Source organism: Natrix helvetica, assembly GCF_964273705.1.
Source record: "Natrix helvetica genome assembly, chromosome: 5".
Taxonomy (NCBI): domain Eukaryota; kingdom Metazoa; phylum Chordata; class Lepidosauria; order Squamata; family Natricidae; genus Natrix; species Natrix helvetica.
Window position 1 is genome coordinate 47,198,061 of NC_138551.1, and position 18,255 is coordinate 47,216,315.

The 18,255-nt window shown below is 37.5% G+C and overlaps 1 protein-coding gene across 1 annotated transcript in view; it reads right to left on the reverse strand.

Moving 5' to 3' along the window:
• Positions 1-870: 870 nt before the first annotated feature.
• HS6ST1 (heparan sulfate 6-O-sulfotransferase 1) overlaps positions 871-18,255 on the reverse strand; it is a 204,201-nt gene continuing 186,816 nt past the window's right edge. Inside the window, exon 2 of the mRNA XM_081955938.1 lies at positions 871-8,721. Within this exon, the coding sequence (XP_081812064.1) occupies positions 8,013-8,721 (709 nt within the window). The 3' untranslated portion in view covers positions 871-8,012. The remainder of the gene's footprint in view (positions 8,722-18,255) is intronic.

The window sequence follows — 18,255 nt, forward strand, 5'->3', positions numbered from 1 at the left end:
TAGCATTATTAGAAATACCATCTCCTTCTGAAGCAAATTGTTTTGACTTTCAGTCTGTTTTAGGCTGTGATCTTATGAAATGTGGACTACATGCTGCACAGCAAGTATATGTTATTTTTTCACCAGAAATCAGTGCTTGGTCCCAGTGGGAGCTTTTAGTAAGGGAGGGTATGGGCACCCTCCTCTGTGCAAATATCTAGTAGCAGCAATTAATTGACTCTTGTTCCTGTGCAACGAGCTTGTGGTAACCATTAGTGCAAGCCAGATGGTGGTTTCATACTAATGAGACTTTGGCTTGTAGAGAGGTAGAAGCAGCCTCTGCTTCCACAGGCATTTTTTCTTTAGAAGCTTTGTCAGCCAGAACAGCAGGAGAGAGATTAATTTCTTGTTTTTGAGATGCTAACATGTCCATGATATATAATATCTTGCTGAGATGTTCTCCTCCCCCCCCTTTTTTAGATTGACCAATATAAAGCATAGGTGTGTTAGGGCTTCCTTGATATTGAGCCATCTTTCAGGAGTTGCCATACATAGTATTCCCCCGCCCCCATAAAATAATTAGTTGCATCATTTCATGGGGAAGCTTGAAAATTTAAGTTAGGTTATGCTAAGTAGGCTCCATCATTTGGTTAGGCTAAGATTTTCTAACAATTGCTTTTAAATTGTGATAATTTAACATACAAATAAAGCAACAGACTGGTAAATAGTCAAATCCAAATTTGAGTTCCCTTATAGTAGATTCTACTATTCTACCACTAGTAGAATCTAATGATTAATGGTGATTTATAATCTGCAAATTAAAGTAGACACTGTTTACTTCTGATTTCCCCCTTGCAAGGAAGATTTATAACAGGTTTATTTCCCTTTCCCCCACAAACCAAAGCAATTTTCTTCCCATGGAACGGATCAAAGGGAATTAGAATATCAATGATATGGCACATAGACAGCATACACAGCAATGGAGAATGCACATATCCCAAAATATAACAACAGGCCAAAAATCTTTCTGTATGCTTTATTTAACTTGCTAAGGTCCAGTCTTGATCTAGACAGAAACAATTAGGTGACTATTCTTTTATTTTGTTTTGTCTGTTTTGTAGTAGTTACTGAGATGAGTAAAAGGAACACAATCTCTTCTCTTTGTAACATATTTTTTAAAAAAAGAAGCTATAAATAAATATATAAAGCTTTAGAAGTTATTTGATTCAGTTTAAACATTGCTGTTAGTTTCTGCAGCAAACATGCAGATCTTACAGAGTCGGTCTATTGGAAAATAATGGTCTGAAGGTAGATGCTCTCAGTGTTAATAAGAAGAGCTTGTTTGAGATCTTAAATGGGAGAGAAAAATGGAACTTAGAAAGATCAAAGTACCAGTTTATTGGATAAAGTCACCCAAAGAAAGGAGACGAAATAGATCCTTGGGAATAGCTTGTTCATCAGCTTCATAATGCAGCTTAGACAGCTTTGTAAAATTAAAAGCAGTTTGCATAAAGCAAGTAACATTAGCATGGTATCTCACTCAACTGCAGTTGTGCTGTTAGAAGCACTAGCAATCACCAAAATTTGCAGAGGCATTGGCGCAGATATTGAAACTAAAATGAGTTTGTAAAACGCAAGTGAAAATCAGTTCAAACTAGCAACACCAATAAATTAAAACATATTCCAACATGTACAAAACAAATCATCATTTGAAAATAAGTTCAACAATTATTTTTCATTGTTCAGCACTCAAATTCAGCACGTAGGAGGGAGCACCTGAGAAAAAGGCAGAGGAGAAAAAGCAGGAACTATAGGACAGAATGGGGCAGGGAATTACACGATGGAGAACTTCCCCATGATGCGCTTCAGGATTTATTAGAAATCAAAGATATTAACATAAAACCTCAATGAGAGGAAAACCTCAGTCGATCAGCCTATGAATGCATGCAGCCCATGAGATAATCATTTGGTTGGCCAACTCCTCTTTGCTTTAATATATATAATTTTTAAACCTGTCCATATTAATGGAATGTGAGCAACAACAAAAAAGAATAATGGTTCTAATGATATCCTATGCCCAATCATGGGAAATGTTGCATCTTCTGTTACCATCCTGGTATTTATAAAGAACTGCATGGCTCAAATGGATTTCAAGACAGTAGAGGACTGTAGTATTCAAGTTAGCAACATATGCCTGTCAAAACTATCTTTAATTTATGAATCATCTATAAATGTAAAATTCACTTCTAATGTAGATGCTTTAGAACTAAAATGGACATTCAAACCTACCCTTTCCATTCAAAACTAGACTAGCACAATATCTTGCTAATCATATCTATGTTTTTTTCAGGTAAAGGATCAGAATGGATTGGAGAAATCTGTGTAAATGTGAATTGCATGTGTCAAACATGAACTGGAAGAGAGCCTGAACTCATAAAGAAGACTTTGCAGTGGCCTCCTGATGCCCCTTTGTTTCTCATCTTAAAAATCTTGTCTTTCTAATTGAAAAAAAAAGCAATATAAATTCAGCCTCATGTAATAGCATGGATGTTTGGCAGTCCTTTGCATTTAGTGTAATAGTTCCAAGCAACTTTCTTCCCGCTTGCACAATTGGAAGCCTAATGGGATTTCATTGCAAGAAATTGCTATTGCATATAAAGAAAAGTCAAATAATATTGCATTCAGAAAACAAATTTGTCTTCAAGCAGAGAATATGATGGTATGTGTGTGTACACTAGACGGGAAATGTAGGAATTTATCAGGCGGGCAGTCTTTTTCAGCTTTTAAGCAACATTTTTAAAATTACTATTTGGTCTTTTTTAGTATTAAACTAGAAACACTTGGGGATAAACTTGGCATTGGCATATACTCTACCATTGAACCATACCTTCCCTTGCCTAGCTTATATTGATCCTAGTTAATGTTGGTCTTTCTCTTCCACATACTTTGCTAGTGAGATCATATATATGCAATGTATATTTGTTCTGCTATGTCTCTGCTATTCCACATTCCCATTCAAATAATGTAACATCATCTTTTTAAAAAAAGATGCAGTATCTTTCTGCATAATCTTTTAAAATCATTATGTACATGCTTTATTCTTGTCAGTCATCCTCAACCCCCTTCTCTAGATGCAATTATACTGCAGCTGCAAGATTTCCAGCCAACAAAGGAGTTTTAGCCAGAACATATTCAAGGTATACCAAGTGAGGGTTGGCTTGGCTGAAGCTATTCTTTCCCCACTACTGCTATAATTTCCAAACAATTCTCTGTAGATTAAAAAAAATGGCTACAAGATTAGACACATCCAAACTCTTAGAATGTAGCATTTCAGTGTATTTAATAGGATGATGAGAGAAATCTTGCACAAGTACAATGAGATAATAATTTCCCATGCCAAAAATGGAGAACTACTAGATTTTCCTTTTGTTAAATTTTCCTAATAATTATTCTGCAAAATCCTATGCCAACCCATATGCATACTGCAGCTGAATAAAAATCTTCCTACTTGATCAAAGCCAGAGAGGTCTATCTGGTCAAGCATCCTGTATCTCCTAAAAGTCAGCTAGCTCAGTGTTTCTCAACCTCAACAACTTTAAGATGTATGAACTTCAATTCCCAGAATTCCCCAGTCGGCTCTGAGCTAGATAATTCTAGAAAAGTCAACTCCTATTGTTACCCAGCAACTGGTATACATAAAGGTATATACTTCTGAAATTGCTTGCTTTCATTGTCAGGGCTAGGAGCTGATTTCCTATAAGAACAGACTGAGTGCAGATACCACAATAGAGTCCCAAAACAACAGAGGGAGCACTAATCATTCAACTGGTTAATTCATCTTTTGTAATTACCCTTCTCTGTTAAGAAATTTCACTAGGGAAAGCTGCCATCAGTCTAATCCCAGTGTACTCCAAGTTGGAGAGCTTTGTTAATTATATCTTTTCTGGAAAGGATCTTCCAGTCACAATAAACTGACAAGAAATATAATACATTGTGTTATATGAAAAATACTTAGCTGGCTTATGGCCTCAGAACTATTCCACAAATCCCCATTCAGTCCTCATTTCAGGCGGCTTCTGCAGAAAACAATTTCTTAAGTAATTTCAGCAAAGATTGAGCTATAATGTGCTGGCTGGTACTGCAAAATTCTCTTTTGCTAAAAATCTGGAACCAATGTCCTGGAACACCAGGGAGTGCTGTGGGAAGGATGTCTGCTGTTGGAAATGTTTATAACATTTCTTCTGTAGGGATTGTTCTGACTAAGTAAGCATGCTGATTTTAAATAGCTAGAGGAGATGTTTTCTAGACTTCCCCAGCACCAGCACTGCTGATATTATAAACTGCTCCTGTCAGAGTTAAGGAAAGCTCAGAAGATGATATGGAGGTTGAAAAGACACAATCAGGAACTACCCAAAAAGTGTGCCCTGTTATATTGTAGACAAAGGATTTTAAGCTAAGCATGTTTTTTCTTTACAGTATCATTGATCTGCTCTTGAACTATCTGGTCACACATCAAAGAATATTCAATATAAAATTTCTTCCCATGATATTAATGAATTCTTCTAAACAGTCACATTTAGTGTTAGAGTCCCACTTTTTTTTTCTATATCCTTATAATTGTCCTTATAATAATTTTAAAATCCTGGACTGATTTCCTTTATTTCTCATACCCAATCATAGCTTATTTGCCTTTGCAGTTTCAGTTCTTTTTGTCCAACTTAGATGCATTAGTCCAAATTATTTTGAATGACTTAAATGTCTTTGTAATAGTATAATACTGTATCTTAGCAAAAGTTGGGAAGACAAATGAACTATTGTGACAGGCCATGAAATTGTTATTTCCCTCTGCTGCAAGAAACTATATTGTGATCTAAGCATAAAATGACCACACACTCACTTACTTTGGTGCTGACGCTGACAATAATATTCAGTAGTTTTTATTTTCTTAGCTTTTACTTATAAAAACATCAAACAAAAATATTGGAGGAAGCTTATTTTCACAGGCAGATCCATGAAGGTTTTTTTTTAATCCAGGTTGTAGTGGAAATTAAATTTAAACACACACACACACACACAAACCTAGTTTCCTTTTATCTTTATCCACATGATGAAGAAGCCCTAGAAACTTGCTGTTTGTCATACAAAGCCTAATAGAACAGGCTCTCTGTTGTTCACACTATGCATATTGATTAGTTGCTGCAGCATATTTTTGTGAGACCATAGTGATGGACACAGTATAAACACTCTGGGTAAAGCTCCATTTTCTGCATGTCCAATGTTTTTGCTGCAGATGTTTTTGCAGGCAGATAATTTTAAAACATTTTTTTTATATTTGTTGCAAAAGTCCAGAGTTTTCCAGAGAATTAGTAGACTGTTGTTAATCCCTAAATTTAAGATTTAGGGATATAAAGTCTTCTCTGCCCCATCCCAATTATATTCAAATGCTTAGTTTTGATGAACTGTGAATATGAAGGGCATTTTCAAATACAGCAGAAAACCTTTCGACTGACTTGAGCTGCCAAATATTTGTATTTAAGAACTAGCATGCCTTTCAGGATGTAGATCATTACAGGTCCCTTGGTATTTGTGTTAAATACTGAAATAGATGGATAAGGTTATGTTTAAATCAAGTTTTCCTTCTGTTATCACTCTAAATATCACTCACTGTCCTGTGGATGAAACATAGAAGCAGCAAGCTGAGCATATATAATAGGTTGCTTAATTAGGCAACCTCCTTAGGAAGAAGACCAAATCTTAGGACATGAAGCATACATTGAGAACTGTGGGAAAGAATACAGGAAATCCTTGACTCATGACCACAATTGGGAACAGAATTTCTGTTGCTTCGCAAGATGGTTGTTAAGTAAGTCACACCCAATTTTACCTTTTGCTATGGTTGTTAAGTGAACCATTGCATTATTAAGTGAATCACATTGCATTATTAAAGAATTGTTCATTCTTCAAATGAATTTAATGTCCCACATTGATTTGGCTTGTTGGAAGCCAGCTTGGAAGGTTGCAAATGGTGATCACATGATTCTGGAACATTGCAACTTTCGTAAATATGTGCCACTTGCTAAGTGCCTGAATTTGGATCATGAGACTATGGAGAACGCTGCAAAGGTTGCAAATGCAAGGACTAGTTGTTAAGTCACTGTTTTGTAACTTTGAATGGCTGCTATGTCAAGTACTACCTATATTGAGATACAGAACCACAAGAAACTTTCTTGTGCCGAAAACCATGTACTAGCTTCTCTCTATGATGCAGAGTGCGCCTGATCTTTGAGAATCAGCTGTCAACCTTCATATTCAAATACTATCTACAAGTTAACTCAGTATCCAAGAGAACAGAAATAATAAGTCATAATGACAAACACAATTTGGTTTCCTTCAGACTCTCATTTTATAAAACTATTTAAAAACTTATAAAAGTGTTTAGAAAAAAAAGAGACATAGGTTTTTGGAGAGACAATAAATGATAACTGGATGCTTTCAAAAAGAAAAAAATGTATGGCATTGTGATTTTAAAAAAAAATGTTTATATAAAGGCTTATAAAATCAGAGCTTGAAGTGAGAACAACTGAGCGCTTCTAGCCTTACAAGTTGTCTTGTTTGCTCAAAAATAAGAAAGCCAGCCAGACAGACAAGTAAAGTCTCCTTCAAGTAAGCAAATACCTTCATGGACACATCCATGCAAGATTTGTTTTTGGTAATACTGTGGAAGTGCCACCTTTATGGGATTATTCCCCCCCCCCCAATTTTCTCATCTAGTCTAAAACCTTAGTATTCTTTAATATTATCACACTCCTAAGTCCTGAGACTGCTTAGGTTTTCAGCTCAGACATGATCAGCCAAATGCTGCCATGTGTTTATGCAACGCAGTATCTTAAATTCAACATCAGCACTCCCATAAATAGTAGATATTATCCAGTGAAAATTAGTTGCATCTAAATCTCCTTGACATCAATCAGTGGAGATGAATTACTTCATTAAATTTTAAGTTAGCCTCATTTGACCTAGGACTTATAATGATCTAATGTTTATTGTATAGCAGTCACTATACAGCAATGGACAATATGTAATGCCAAATAATGAACTATCACTTTGAATAATAACTGTGCCTTATTAAATCAACATCCAAACAGAGGGGAAGAATATTTTCCATCATGAGCAGAACAACCAAATGATAATTTAGAATTTGCATGGAATATGTTGGCTTCCGTTGGTCATATTCTTTAAATTTATTGGAGTGATACACAGTCAGTCTTTCTCTAGGAAATGATTTTTTTTAACCACTTGTGATGAGATCACTTACAGTTAGTTTTACACGGGATTTAATTCTCTCTTTAACAAAGGCTGAGAAAATGTATGCACAGATTCACCAGTTGTTTTGATAATGTAGAGTGTATGAGTGTGAATGTATGCATGCAAAACACCAGTGCCATGTAATCCAAACTTCAGTCCCCAATTCGTAGTCCAGGCTGTAATTTGTTTGCTGAATGTTTCTTATTCTCTATTTTTAAAATTTCCTTTTAGTTTGACTGCTGTTGGTTATGTATTCTGCCTTTGTTTTAGCCATGATTTCAATCTGAAGTCAAGCAGCTGGATCTGGGACCAAGTCATCACTGTGTGGCAGGGTCACTGCCATTATGATGATGTTCACCACTGAACATCTTATATAGACAAGGGAGGAAAACACTGATTCTTTGAAGCAGTGGTACAAAAGCTTTCTCTATGATGTCTAGATCTGCATCTAGGAGATGAAATATGTGGTGACATTTGGCCTCAGATCTAGGGGACTACACTTGTGCATTTTAAACTCTGAGCTCACTTTTTTATTATTTTTATTTTGTTTTATTAAGAACCCCATTGGTCTTGTAAGAAACAGTAAAAAGACCCTTTGTTTAAAGAAGCATTCTACTTTCTGTTTTACAGATTGTTTTAAATAAGTTTTTTTTTTAAATTCCATGTTCTTTTGTAATGGAAACACTAATATCTTGGTTTGTTTTTTTTTGTATAAAATTCTTTCAATGCTACCACTTCTCTATAATATGGCTCATGTAGTCCTCGGTTGGCAACCGTCCTTGTTCTTCTGTCTCTTCCCTGGGAAGTGCTTCATTAGATCGGTGAAGAAGCCTTTCTTCCCGATTCTTTATTCTCTGCTCCATCCTCTCCAGCTGCCTTTTGTACTGATAGCGCTGTTGGAAGAGGTCTTTTGCATAGTCGTACAGCTGCATGTCCAAGTCATTAAGTTCTTCAATTCTCCGTATGGTCTTGGTGTCCACCTCCACTCCACCTGCTCTTGTGCTATTATACTGCATGAATGGCCTGATAAATTTTAGATTGAAAGTTCTTTCAAACAAATACTGTGTTTTTCTCTGGAATTCTGTCAAGCCAAAAAAGGCCATGTCTCTGAGATTTTTCTTGGCACTTTCCAGCAGTATCTGTGCTCGCTTGTTTTCTGGTATGAAGGACATATTGTAGCAGCCTACCAAGCTTAGGTCAGCCAACATCCTCACTTGGCGATTGTTAGCTAAGTTATATGGACAATCCATGAACTCCTGAAGAGTACAGCCTGACCAGTCTGTGCCTTCATAGCATGATGGCAGCTCTTCAGGGGTTGGTGTCCGGCCATCACACATATGCAAGGATGTTTTCCAGGTAGCTCCTCGTTGGACATGCCTCCATTCACTGAGATAACGGGACACAGGATCCCTTAGCAGAGTGATGTAATAAAACTTCCTGTAAGAGAGAAAAAAATGCATGTAAGAATTACAGATTGTACACATAATTATTTTAATTTTAATTTTATTATTTATGTATTTATTTATTAAATTTATTGTTAGCCCATCTTATCACAGGGCAACTTATCCAGTGGCAGTTAATACTATTATTTGTTTCTTATTAATTTTTAAGGTTTACATTATCTGAATCATATACATATTTCTTTTCCATTAGGCTTCATAGTACTAGTTTCAAGCAGTGTCAGTAGAATTCAGCTGATCTGTGATCATTCAACAGTTCTTTTGGCATTAAGAATCAACTGACATTTCATATTATTATATACATTAAACGTACATGGCAATAAGAAAAAAAGACAGGAAATAGAAAAATACAGAGGGAGAAGCATACAATACTCTATTGTGGTGGTACTTCTCATCAAAAATCACTTGTCATGACAAGGAACACAGGATAAGCAACAGTGGGCTTCTGGCCAATAAATAACAGAATAATCATGATCAAAATTGCAGCCAAATCACTACAGATGTATGTATCTTAGAAGACAACTCATATTGAGAAGTAGAAGATTTTTATGGCACAATACAAGAAGCCATTTCTTTAGTAAAGGCTATGAATATCCCAATGGTTATGGGAGAACTCAATGCAAGTGTAACAAACCCCAAGGTAATAATAATCTTGGGGAAGAAAGACCCTCCCCCCCAAAAAAAATCAGTGTAACATGTACCTACAAAAAGGCCAAAACCTTGTCTACCTTGAACACTTAATCAGGGCACATGGAAAAAAAACCCTGATGAATTATCAACATAAATTGCATCAAAACATTTAAAGAACTAAATAATATTGTGACCTCAAGGGGAATGAATTTAAATTAAGAATGACCAAACACTATGTTTAGTCACTTCTCTTTTATGACATCAAGCATGGATGGTATCCTTCCAGGATGGGAACAGCCTTTGAAATGTGGCTTTTAAGGAGAATATTGAAAATTATTTGGAGTCATAAAAGGTAAAAAAAAAAAAACTTGAAATCCTAGAGAAATCTCATAAACACCAATATACAAAGAAAAATGTGATATTTGGTACATTTATTTAGTATTACACATATCCCCGGGGAAAGGATGTTCCAGAGAATGGGAATCCCTGCAGAGGAGGCCTTCCATCTAACTGATGTTCCATGGAATTCGAATTGCAAGTTCCCTCAAGATATTTGAATTGGATGGGTAAACTCAATTTGGCAAGGCGGGGCCTGATACGGGGGTGAAATGTTTCACCTTACAGCTTTTTAATCGCATCCTATTTGAAATGGGCTCAGAAGCCTATTGGTAATTACTGCAGTGAACCCAAAGTCTGTGTTATTCTGTATTGCCAGGATTGGTGTACCAGTCATCTGGCTGTTGCATTTTGAGCTAATGCCCTGAATCCAATGTTTTATGTCTGGTATCATTATACATTGCTGCATTATTTGTCTTGTATCACTGACTGAAATTTTCCAACTTTCTTTGCTCTCTGCCTGCGCTAATAGGTTTCCTTTTTGTGACATGCAATAATGGTGATGTAACTTTAAATGATTATGTTCAGGAGCTCATAATGAAAGCTCTCACAGCTGCTTACCCAAGGGTACTCCATATTCATGCTCCAATGGATCCACACATAAATTTGATTTCTTATTTATACTTAAGGAGAATAACCAACCAGGATTTTGTTTAAAAAGCCCACCTTTATAAACCTCTAAGAAAATCAAACAAACCACTAACTCCTATATAAGTCACAATTACTACTCTGTGCATAATTACTTTGAAGGAAACAAAGCAAAACAAAACAAAATAGGGGAACTATGTAATTGGACAGAAATATTATCATACTATTTGTGTAGATATTGACAAATACCAATGATGTTATGCAAATGATAACACATCAGGGCTACATCTACACAGGTTTGGAAAGTAAACATTTTGTTGAGAAGGATGTCAAACTTTTAGGATTTCTAAAAAGTTTTAATAACTTGTATTCTTTCCTTGCATTTTTACAGATAAATGGCGTGGAGTAGGAGGGAAAAATTAGAGAGAATCTGCCCAATCCAAAGATAAAAAAGTGACATTTTGTTGTTTTCTCCCTACTTTTCTAAATAGTTTCCCCCCACTTCTATTTCTCTCCTTTTTTTTTTTTTGCAATGATCAGGAATTACAATTAACAGGATGCTACAGATATGCTGATCATATTTCTTCCCCTTGCTGGTTTTATACTTGTGATTCTTAAACTTGAATTTATATCACTTTATGAATACATACAGTGTATATAATTTCCTTCTGTTAGTGTATGATAATAACATATTTAAACTTCAGCAAAAATTAATAATGTATAAAACTGTCAAGTTGTATTGTATTATCACAAACTTTTCATTATGGAGATTTCATAGTCCACTTTGTCATATGAGATCAAATTATGTTTACATCCTGGATAATCAGCTTTAAAAACTAAACTTATATGATTTAATTAATCTATATGAGCAGTCATATAAATTTGACTAATAAATATATGCAATAAAAAATAACAATGATTCATTTTTCCCAAGCAGGATACTGCTATGATTTAAATTATCAATGCTATGAAACACCAAACAGGCAGGGATAAAAATATCAATGGAATACATAAAGATTATAAGTGATGTGAAATGTTTCATTGAGAAAGAGAGAAAAACATTGATTCTGATCACTTAAAAGTTCTGACAAGTGGATATTTTTTTCAAACCAGAGGAATTCTCAAATTGATTCTCTGAGATTGAATTCTCAATCTCAAACTTGTTTTTCAATCTCTCTTCTCAGAAGCCAATGTAACAAAAAAGTTACTTATAATATTAAAATATTCTACGCTATACTAGATCTAGTATATCCTGAAGTGTGCCAAGTCTGGGATGCAGAATCCAAATATTCTGCCATTGTTATTGACATTGATACAAATACTGAAATTCTATATATTAGAATTTAATTTAATTACTTTGTTTCTGTTTTCTATATTGTGTTAAATCTTGTTTCTTAAGTCCATCATCAATTCATTTCTAACCATGGGATTCAATCAGATCTGATTGGCAAGGATCTATGGTTTAAATGGATGTAATGTCTGTCTACCAGTTTTCTTTGTATAGACACTTGGTGTATCTAACATTAAATATTTAGCATGTTGTGCTAAAAATGTACAGAAGAGAAAAATGTTTTAAAATAGTACAGAGCCACTCAAGAAATTATGGCACTAAATACATTTTATTTATTGGAAACACCTCCATTGAAACCACCAATAGGAGAATTCCTTGAAGTGCAAACGGCAGTTTCAACTACTACTTTTTTATGTGGACTGATGGAAGAGAAAGTTTAAACTCCTGTCCCCATCTTCCATAATCCTGAAGGTGCTCAGGGTTACTAAGCAAGAAACCATCAAAATATAGGTGAAGCTTGAGTTATGATCACGAGCATTCAAAGTTACAATGACACTGAATGTGTGGGACTTACAACGGGTCCTGGAGTTCTAGCTGTCCCAACATCCCTGCGGCCATGTAATTGTGATTTGGTGCTTGCAGTTATGTTTCAGTGAGCAGTGGTCACCTGATTGCAATTTCTGATGTTCCCTGCCAACTTCCAACAAGTGAAGTCAACAGAGAAGCTAGCCGGAAGTCTGCAGTTGGAGCATGTGAGGTCCTTGCTTAAAAACCTGCAGAGGTCTTATTTAGCTATGGCAAGTGGGACTGCTGGAATTGCCATTGCTAAATGATGGGCTCGCATGCTATTTATGACTATCTTGCTTAGAATTGGAATTCCTGGTCCCAACTGCTGTAGCAACCTAGGGACTACCTATAAATACAATTGTCTTAAGGTAATTAATATCGTTTCTACTTTTACTAATTAGTGAGCAGATTGAGCACAGTAATGCCTGCATTCTTTCAAAAGAAAGTGTCTCTCGATATTCTCAGTCATCCAGGTCATGGCAGTCCCAAAGGTGCTCCCTCAAGAAGGCAACTGGACCTTCCCATTTCTCTTTGAAGACATTTCACTTCTCATATAACAAACTTCTTCAGCTCTGGTACTTACTTTCAAAAGAAAGCATTTGCATGTATAATGCTGAGGCAAGGTGAGGCAGGTTTCCTACATGATATAACCTGCATGGATATACTTGCACAAACACACCAAAAATGGGATTGACAAGGCCCTTGGCTCCTATGCGCACAGCTCTGAAGCCTCCAACCGCTAAATTTCCACTGTTAATTTCCATATCACTATCGATTTCATTCCAGAAAAATGCCCTCTCTCTATGAGGTTATTCATAAAGAGTAATGTGACTGACCCACCTTTCGTAGTAGCTTAATGAAAGGATAGAGTTTGAAATTAAAGTCCTTTAGAATTAATGGGCTGATTCATTAATGAAATTAAAGTATATTGAGATGTAAATTGAAGGTAGGAAATTATGAAAGTGGGATAAAGAGAGGAAGAAAAACGAAGAGAAGTATTAATGAAATAATTCAAGACATTTTCTCTCAGCTAGGGATGTATGTGTGTGTATGTGTGTGTATTTGTGTGTATGTGCATATGTGCGTATGTGCGTATGTATGTATGTATGTATGTATGTATGTATGTATGTATGTATGTATGTATGTACACACACACACATAGGACCAGAATAAATCAAATACAGAATAAAACAAAACAGTTTATTGGTCAATTGTTCTCTAGATTTCTGCATTTGGTCTTTTATTCAAATTCCAGGAAATTTGGAATTGGAGTTGCTTATCTGGTTTTATGCCAATCAGGAAAGAAATTCTCTACTCCTCCCGATGAGAGAAAAGGAACAGGAAAAGAAAAATGGGAGGTTGCCTACCTGAGAGAAAGGGAAAAATCTTTCAATCCTGATTTTGATTACCTCCTCCCTTTATCTAGTTTGACAGGTTGGGTTTGATTGACAGGTTAAATTGATGCTTTCTTTTAATTCTTTCATATCTTTTTCTCTTGGGATAGGATTTCTTCACGTCCACTTTAGTACATCTCACCATAGTCATTAAAGAGAAGACTCTCGCCAGAGGCCAGTGGATTCTTTTCAATTACAACCTCCATCTTCACAATTGAGTGTGCTATGTGAAGATGATGGGACTGTACTCCCAACATTCTCTGCATGTTTTGTAACAGTGGATTTGTAAGGCACTATATTCTCCAAATAACCTCATTTATCTGAAATAATGACAGTGAATTTAAGATAATCCACCAGAAGGAAAAAAAAAGTGAACTAAAACAAAGATTTTTTTTAATGGACATATTTTAGCAGACTGCTATATTTATATATCAGGTGTGAGACTCCATTTAAATTGGTAGGCTGTCTGGTATTTTTTTCTTGCTAGATTAGTAATTTCCTGTTACCATTCTTTATTAAATGATACTATGCCTAAAGTAGGATTAACTTGAAGAAATAATCAATCACAATGCACAATAATTTCCTTGCTTACAAGAAGAAATCCCCTTCCATGTTTCTTATTGCAGGACAAAAATCAACACAGGGAAACTTGCTCTGAAGTATATTCAGAATTTTGCAAAACGTCTAGGCCATGATTAGTGCTGCTGCTTATATTGTTAATCAGACACCATGAATTCCAAAAATAAATATTGTAATGTAAACAATTGCTCTGTAGATTATGATATACCCAGAATTTATTTAGTTATCTATAAATGTATTTATTTAATTTATATCCCACATTTACTATTTTGACTTCTATCAGGCATATATTATAATATTCTACTAATACAGGTAGACCTTGATTTACAACCATTTGTTCAGTGACTGTTAGAAGTTACAAGAAGGCTGAGCGAATATGGTTGCAACTGGTCTCCAAAGTTCCAACTGTCTCAATATCCCTGGATCATATAATCATGATATGGGAACTTGGTGACTGACTCACCCAACCAGTTGCAGCGCTCTATGATCACATGATTATTTGTGATCTTCCTTGCTGGCCAGAAAAATAATGGGGAAGCCAGCAGGAAAGGTTGCAAATTGCTGAGGTAAGACTGCCCCACTCTCTCACATACACACCCTTGTCTCTTCTGCTTGCACTGAATTGGCCGCACACATACTCCTGTACCTTGCACACCTCCCTGCACTCCATACACCCTCCCAGACCTTCAGCGCAGCTCTCTCATATCCTCTCACACTCCCGTGCACCCTTGCATCCATTCCATGGCTTCCCCATGCACCCTCAGATACCTTCTCCAACACTCCCCATGCCTCCCTCACATCCAGTGACGTGCGGTGAGGTTTATGGCTGGTGAGGCTGGTGATGTCATCAGGAAGGTGGGGAATTCTTAACAAGGCGCTGGCCATGACTCGGTTTCCAGGGTCCTTTCGCGAGCAAGCTGGCAGGGAAACGGTAGCCGACAGTCCGAAAAGTCCGTCGCACTTTCTGCTTTCGCAAGCAACTTCCCGTAAACCTGCCGTTGCTCAGTGCAAGGAAGGGAGCCGCTCAGACATGCACATTCGCCCTGGAACATGAGCTCCGGCGTCAGAACCCAACAGAAGGAGGGGAATGGGACCATGTGTGCAGGAGGGAGGCTGAGGCTAGAGGAACCTCCTGCACCTCCCTCTGTCCTGCACACGTGGTCCCATTCCCTGCCTTCCTGAGTCAACATGAAGGGGACCACGGCTCGCGGAGTCCCATTCTCCGAGGCTCCTCAGCGCCTTTCCCCTTTTCCCTTTTTTTTCATGATGAGAGTGGTGAGGCTCTGCCTCCCCTGCCTCCCCTGACCGCACATCCCTGCTCACATCCTATCACACCACTTTGTGCCCTTCCCACCCAGGAGCAGCTACGTACTTGCCTGCTGGGTTGCATGCAAACTGCCTGGAACTTATAACTTCCTGCTAACTTTCTCACTGTCCTGTTTCATAATCACACATGCCTCAAATATGTGTAATTGGGAGCAGAACGGAAATGGAAACATTGGACCAGGTGCTTCTTTCAGTTTCATACACTGTACTAGAACATAATGTGATTTGTTTGCTTTTGGCTTAGTGTAATATGTGAACTCAGACATTATTGGTTGCAGATCATGGCTTACAGCAGTGCTTCTCAATTATTTTCTGTCATGCCCCCCCTAGGAAGAAGAAAACATTTCGCGCCCCCCGCGCGACTGTAAATAGTATCATTTGTCTATAAAATTGTTATAAGTACACCTCTGCATAACACTGTATCCTTATTAAACACCTCTTATTTTATACAATAAACATTTATCCATAAGTAATTCATCGCAATTCTGTGAGAAAATGATGAGAAATGCAGTAAATATCTTATTTTTAAATTGGTAACAAGGGCCCTACAGAATGAAATTCAAGGTTTATCTAGAGCGGTGATTCTCAAAGTATGGTTTACCGTACTCTTTCAGGGGGATGGCGGAGTATTTTATAAATAAATATTTTTAACATTTCTCGGTTTTAATTTCTAACATACTACACATCAGTGATATAACCCACACACATCAAAGCTTTTTGGTGTCCTCAATCACTTTTTAAAAATCAAAGAGACCCCCAGGCTAAAACCTTTGAGAACCGATCTAGTCCTATAATATGTAGAGACCCCAGTGGAAAAGCTGCCTCGTATTTCTGTTTCCCAGAAGCAAAGCCTTCCTCTGAGCGAGAGGCAACCACCCAGGCATGGCCCTCCTGGAAGAGAGGATGTGCCTTCGGCCAGAGGAAAAGCGCGGGTCGGGCCAGGCAGAAGCCAAACTGGGCACGTTGTTGCACCGGCACTAATTCGGCGGGGCTCGTCCCCGAAGCGCCAGGGTTGCTCCAGCGGCGCGGTCATTTTAAGCGCTCCGAAGGCATCAGGGAAGCCTCGGACGGTCCCTGAAGCCTTCGGAACGCTTAAAACCACCCTCCGAGCAAACCGGAGAAGGCGGAGCGGCAGCTCCTCCCTCAGCCAGGAGCCAGCGGGGGCTGGTCGGACAGGCAACCTTGGCGGGAAACTCCAGTCCGCCGCCTTTGCCACCGCCGTTGCCGCCTTTGCTGCCGCCGTTGCCACCTTTGCCGCCGCCGTTGCCACCTTCGCCTTCGCCGCCGTTGCACCCAGATGGAAAGGGAGCCTTCGCGCCCCTTTATGGAGCCTCGCGCCCCCCCTGGGGGGGCGCGCCCCACTATTTGAGAACCACTGGCTTACAGCTACATATTATTGAACCGAGCCAATTACAGCAAATCCTGATTAAGCCTAACAGTGTTTTAATACACATTAAACTCAGCTTGGTGATTCATCACAATGCCAAAAAAGTTCACTCAGAAAGAATGTGAGCATATTGCAACACAAAGGCTGCTATTCTGTAAACTATGATTTATAGTTTAGCATTACATGTAAAGCTAGCCAATTAGATGTGATAAGATGAGATAAACCATGGTTTATTGAAATATGGAAACCAAGCCAGTGTAATGATTCTTATTAGGCATTAAGCAAGTTTCTAGCTTCTAAAATTGTAGCATAGAAACCCTGCTGTATTTACAGAAACCCTGCTGCATTTACATTGGGGTGAGTTGGTTGTGACACAACAGTCACAGGTCGTGAAATGAATGAAATTCAATGCAGTTTCTCTGAAACTCCAAACACCAGAGGCCTCCTGGCCTAAGTAAATTCCAGGGAGTCTCCTGCTGCCACCTCCCCTAAGCCATCTGGGATTTAAAAGCTCAGGTCAATGCACATTTGACTTTATTGTGAGAGACCTAATAGGTGCTGTATGTGGCTGCCAAGCAGCCTCTTCATGCTATCCCTTGGATGATTTCCAAATCTTTCTGGAAATGCCTTGTCTGGTTTCTTGGCTTGTCAATAACATATTTTCCTGCCATTGCTTAAAAAAACATGTATTGATTGATGCCTTCTTTATCAGAGGATGAAGTGAACAACCGAATGTCTCGTTCCATGTTTCTACATTTGGAAAGATTTCCAGTGCTGAGCAAGATCCAGTGACTTGCCATGATTCTTAACTGATTGAAATGCCATTCTTCTGCTAAGCTGTGGTAAAATCCACTTCCAGCCAAGTGTTATGAATCCAAAATTTAGTAAAAGCTTTCTCTTGCAGACTCTTTTCCCATCCATATTTTTGATGGCTGTTGGAAATCCAGCAAAAGCTGCACCGTTAAGATGTTTTCAAGTTTTCTGTTTTCATTTTTTTTAAAAAAATCTGCATGCATACTTAAATAAAATGTGCTTTTGTAACTCTTATAAAGATAGCTTATTGTAGTTAATCCAAATGGACCAGTACTGTACCTGAAAAGAACTAGGATTTTGTTCCCCAAATCATTTATCTTTAAAATGGAAGGGTTAATCTAATTAATATTTTTGTATGCTTATATATTCCAAGATCATAGAGCCATATGCCATATGAAACCATACATGATGTCTAGGAAGAAACAAGAAATAACCAATTCCCAATAGATGGAAGATGGTGAGAAGACAAATTGCCATGAAGAAAATAACTAAAATGCCAGCTGATTCCCTTAATTACCCTTATAACTTTATGCCAAGAAA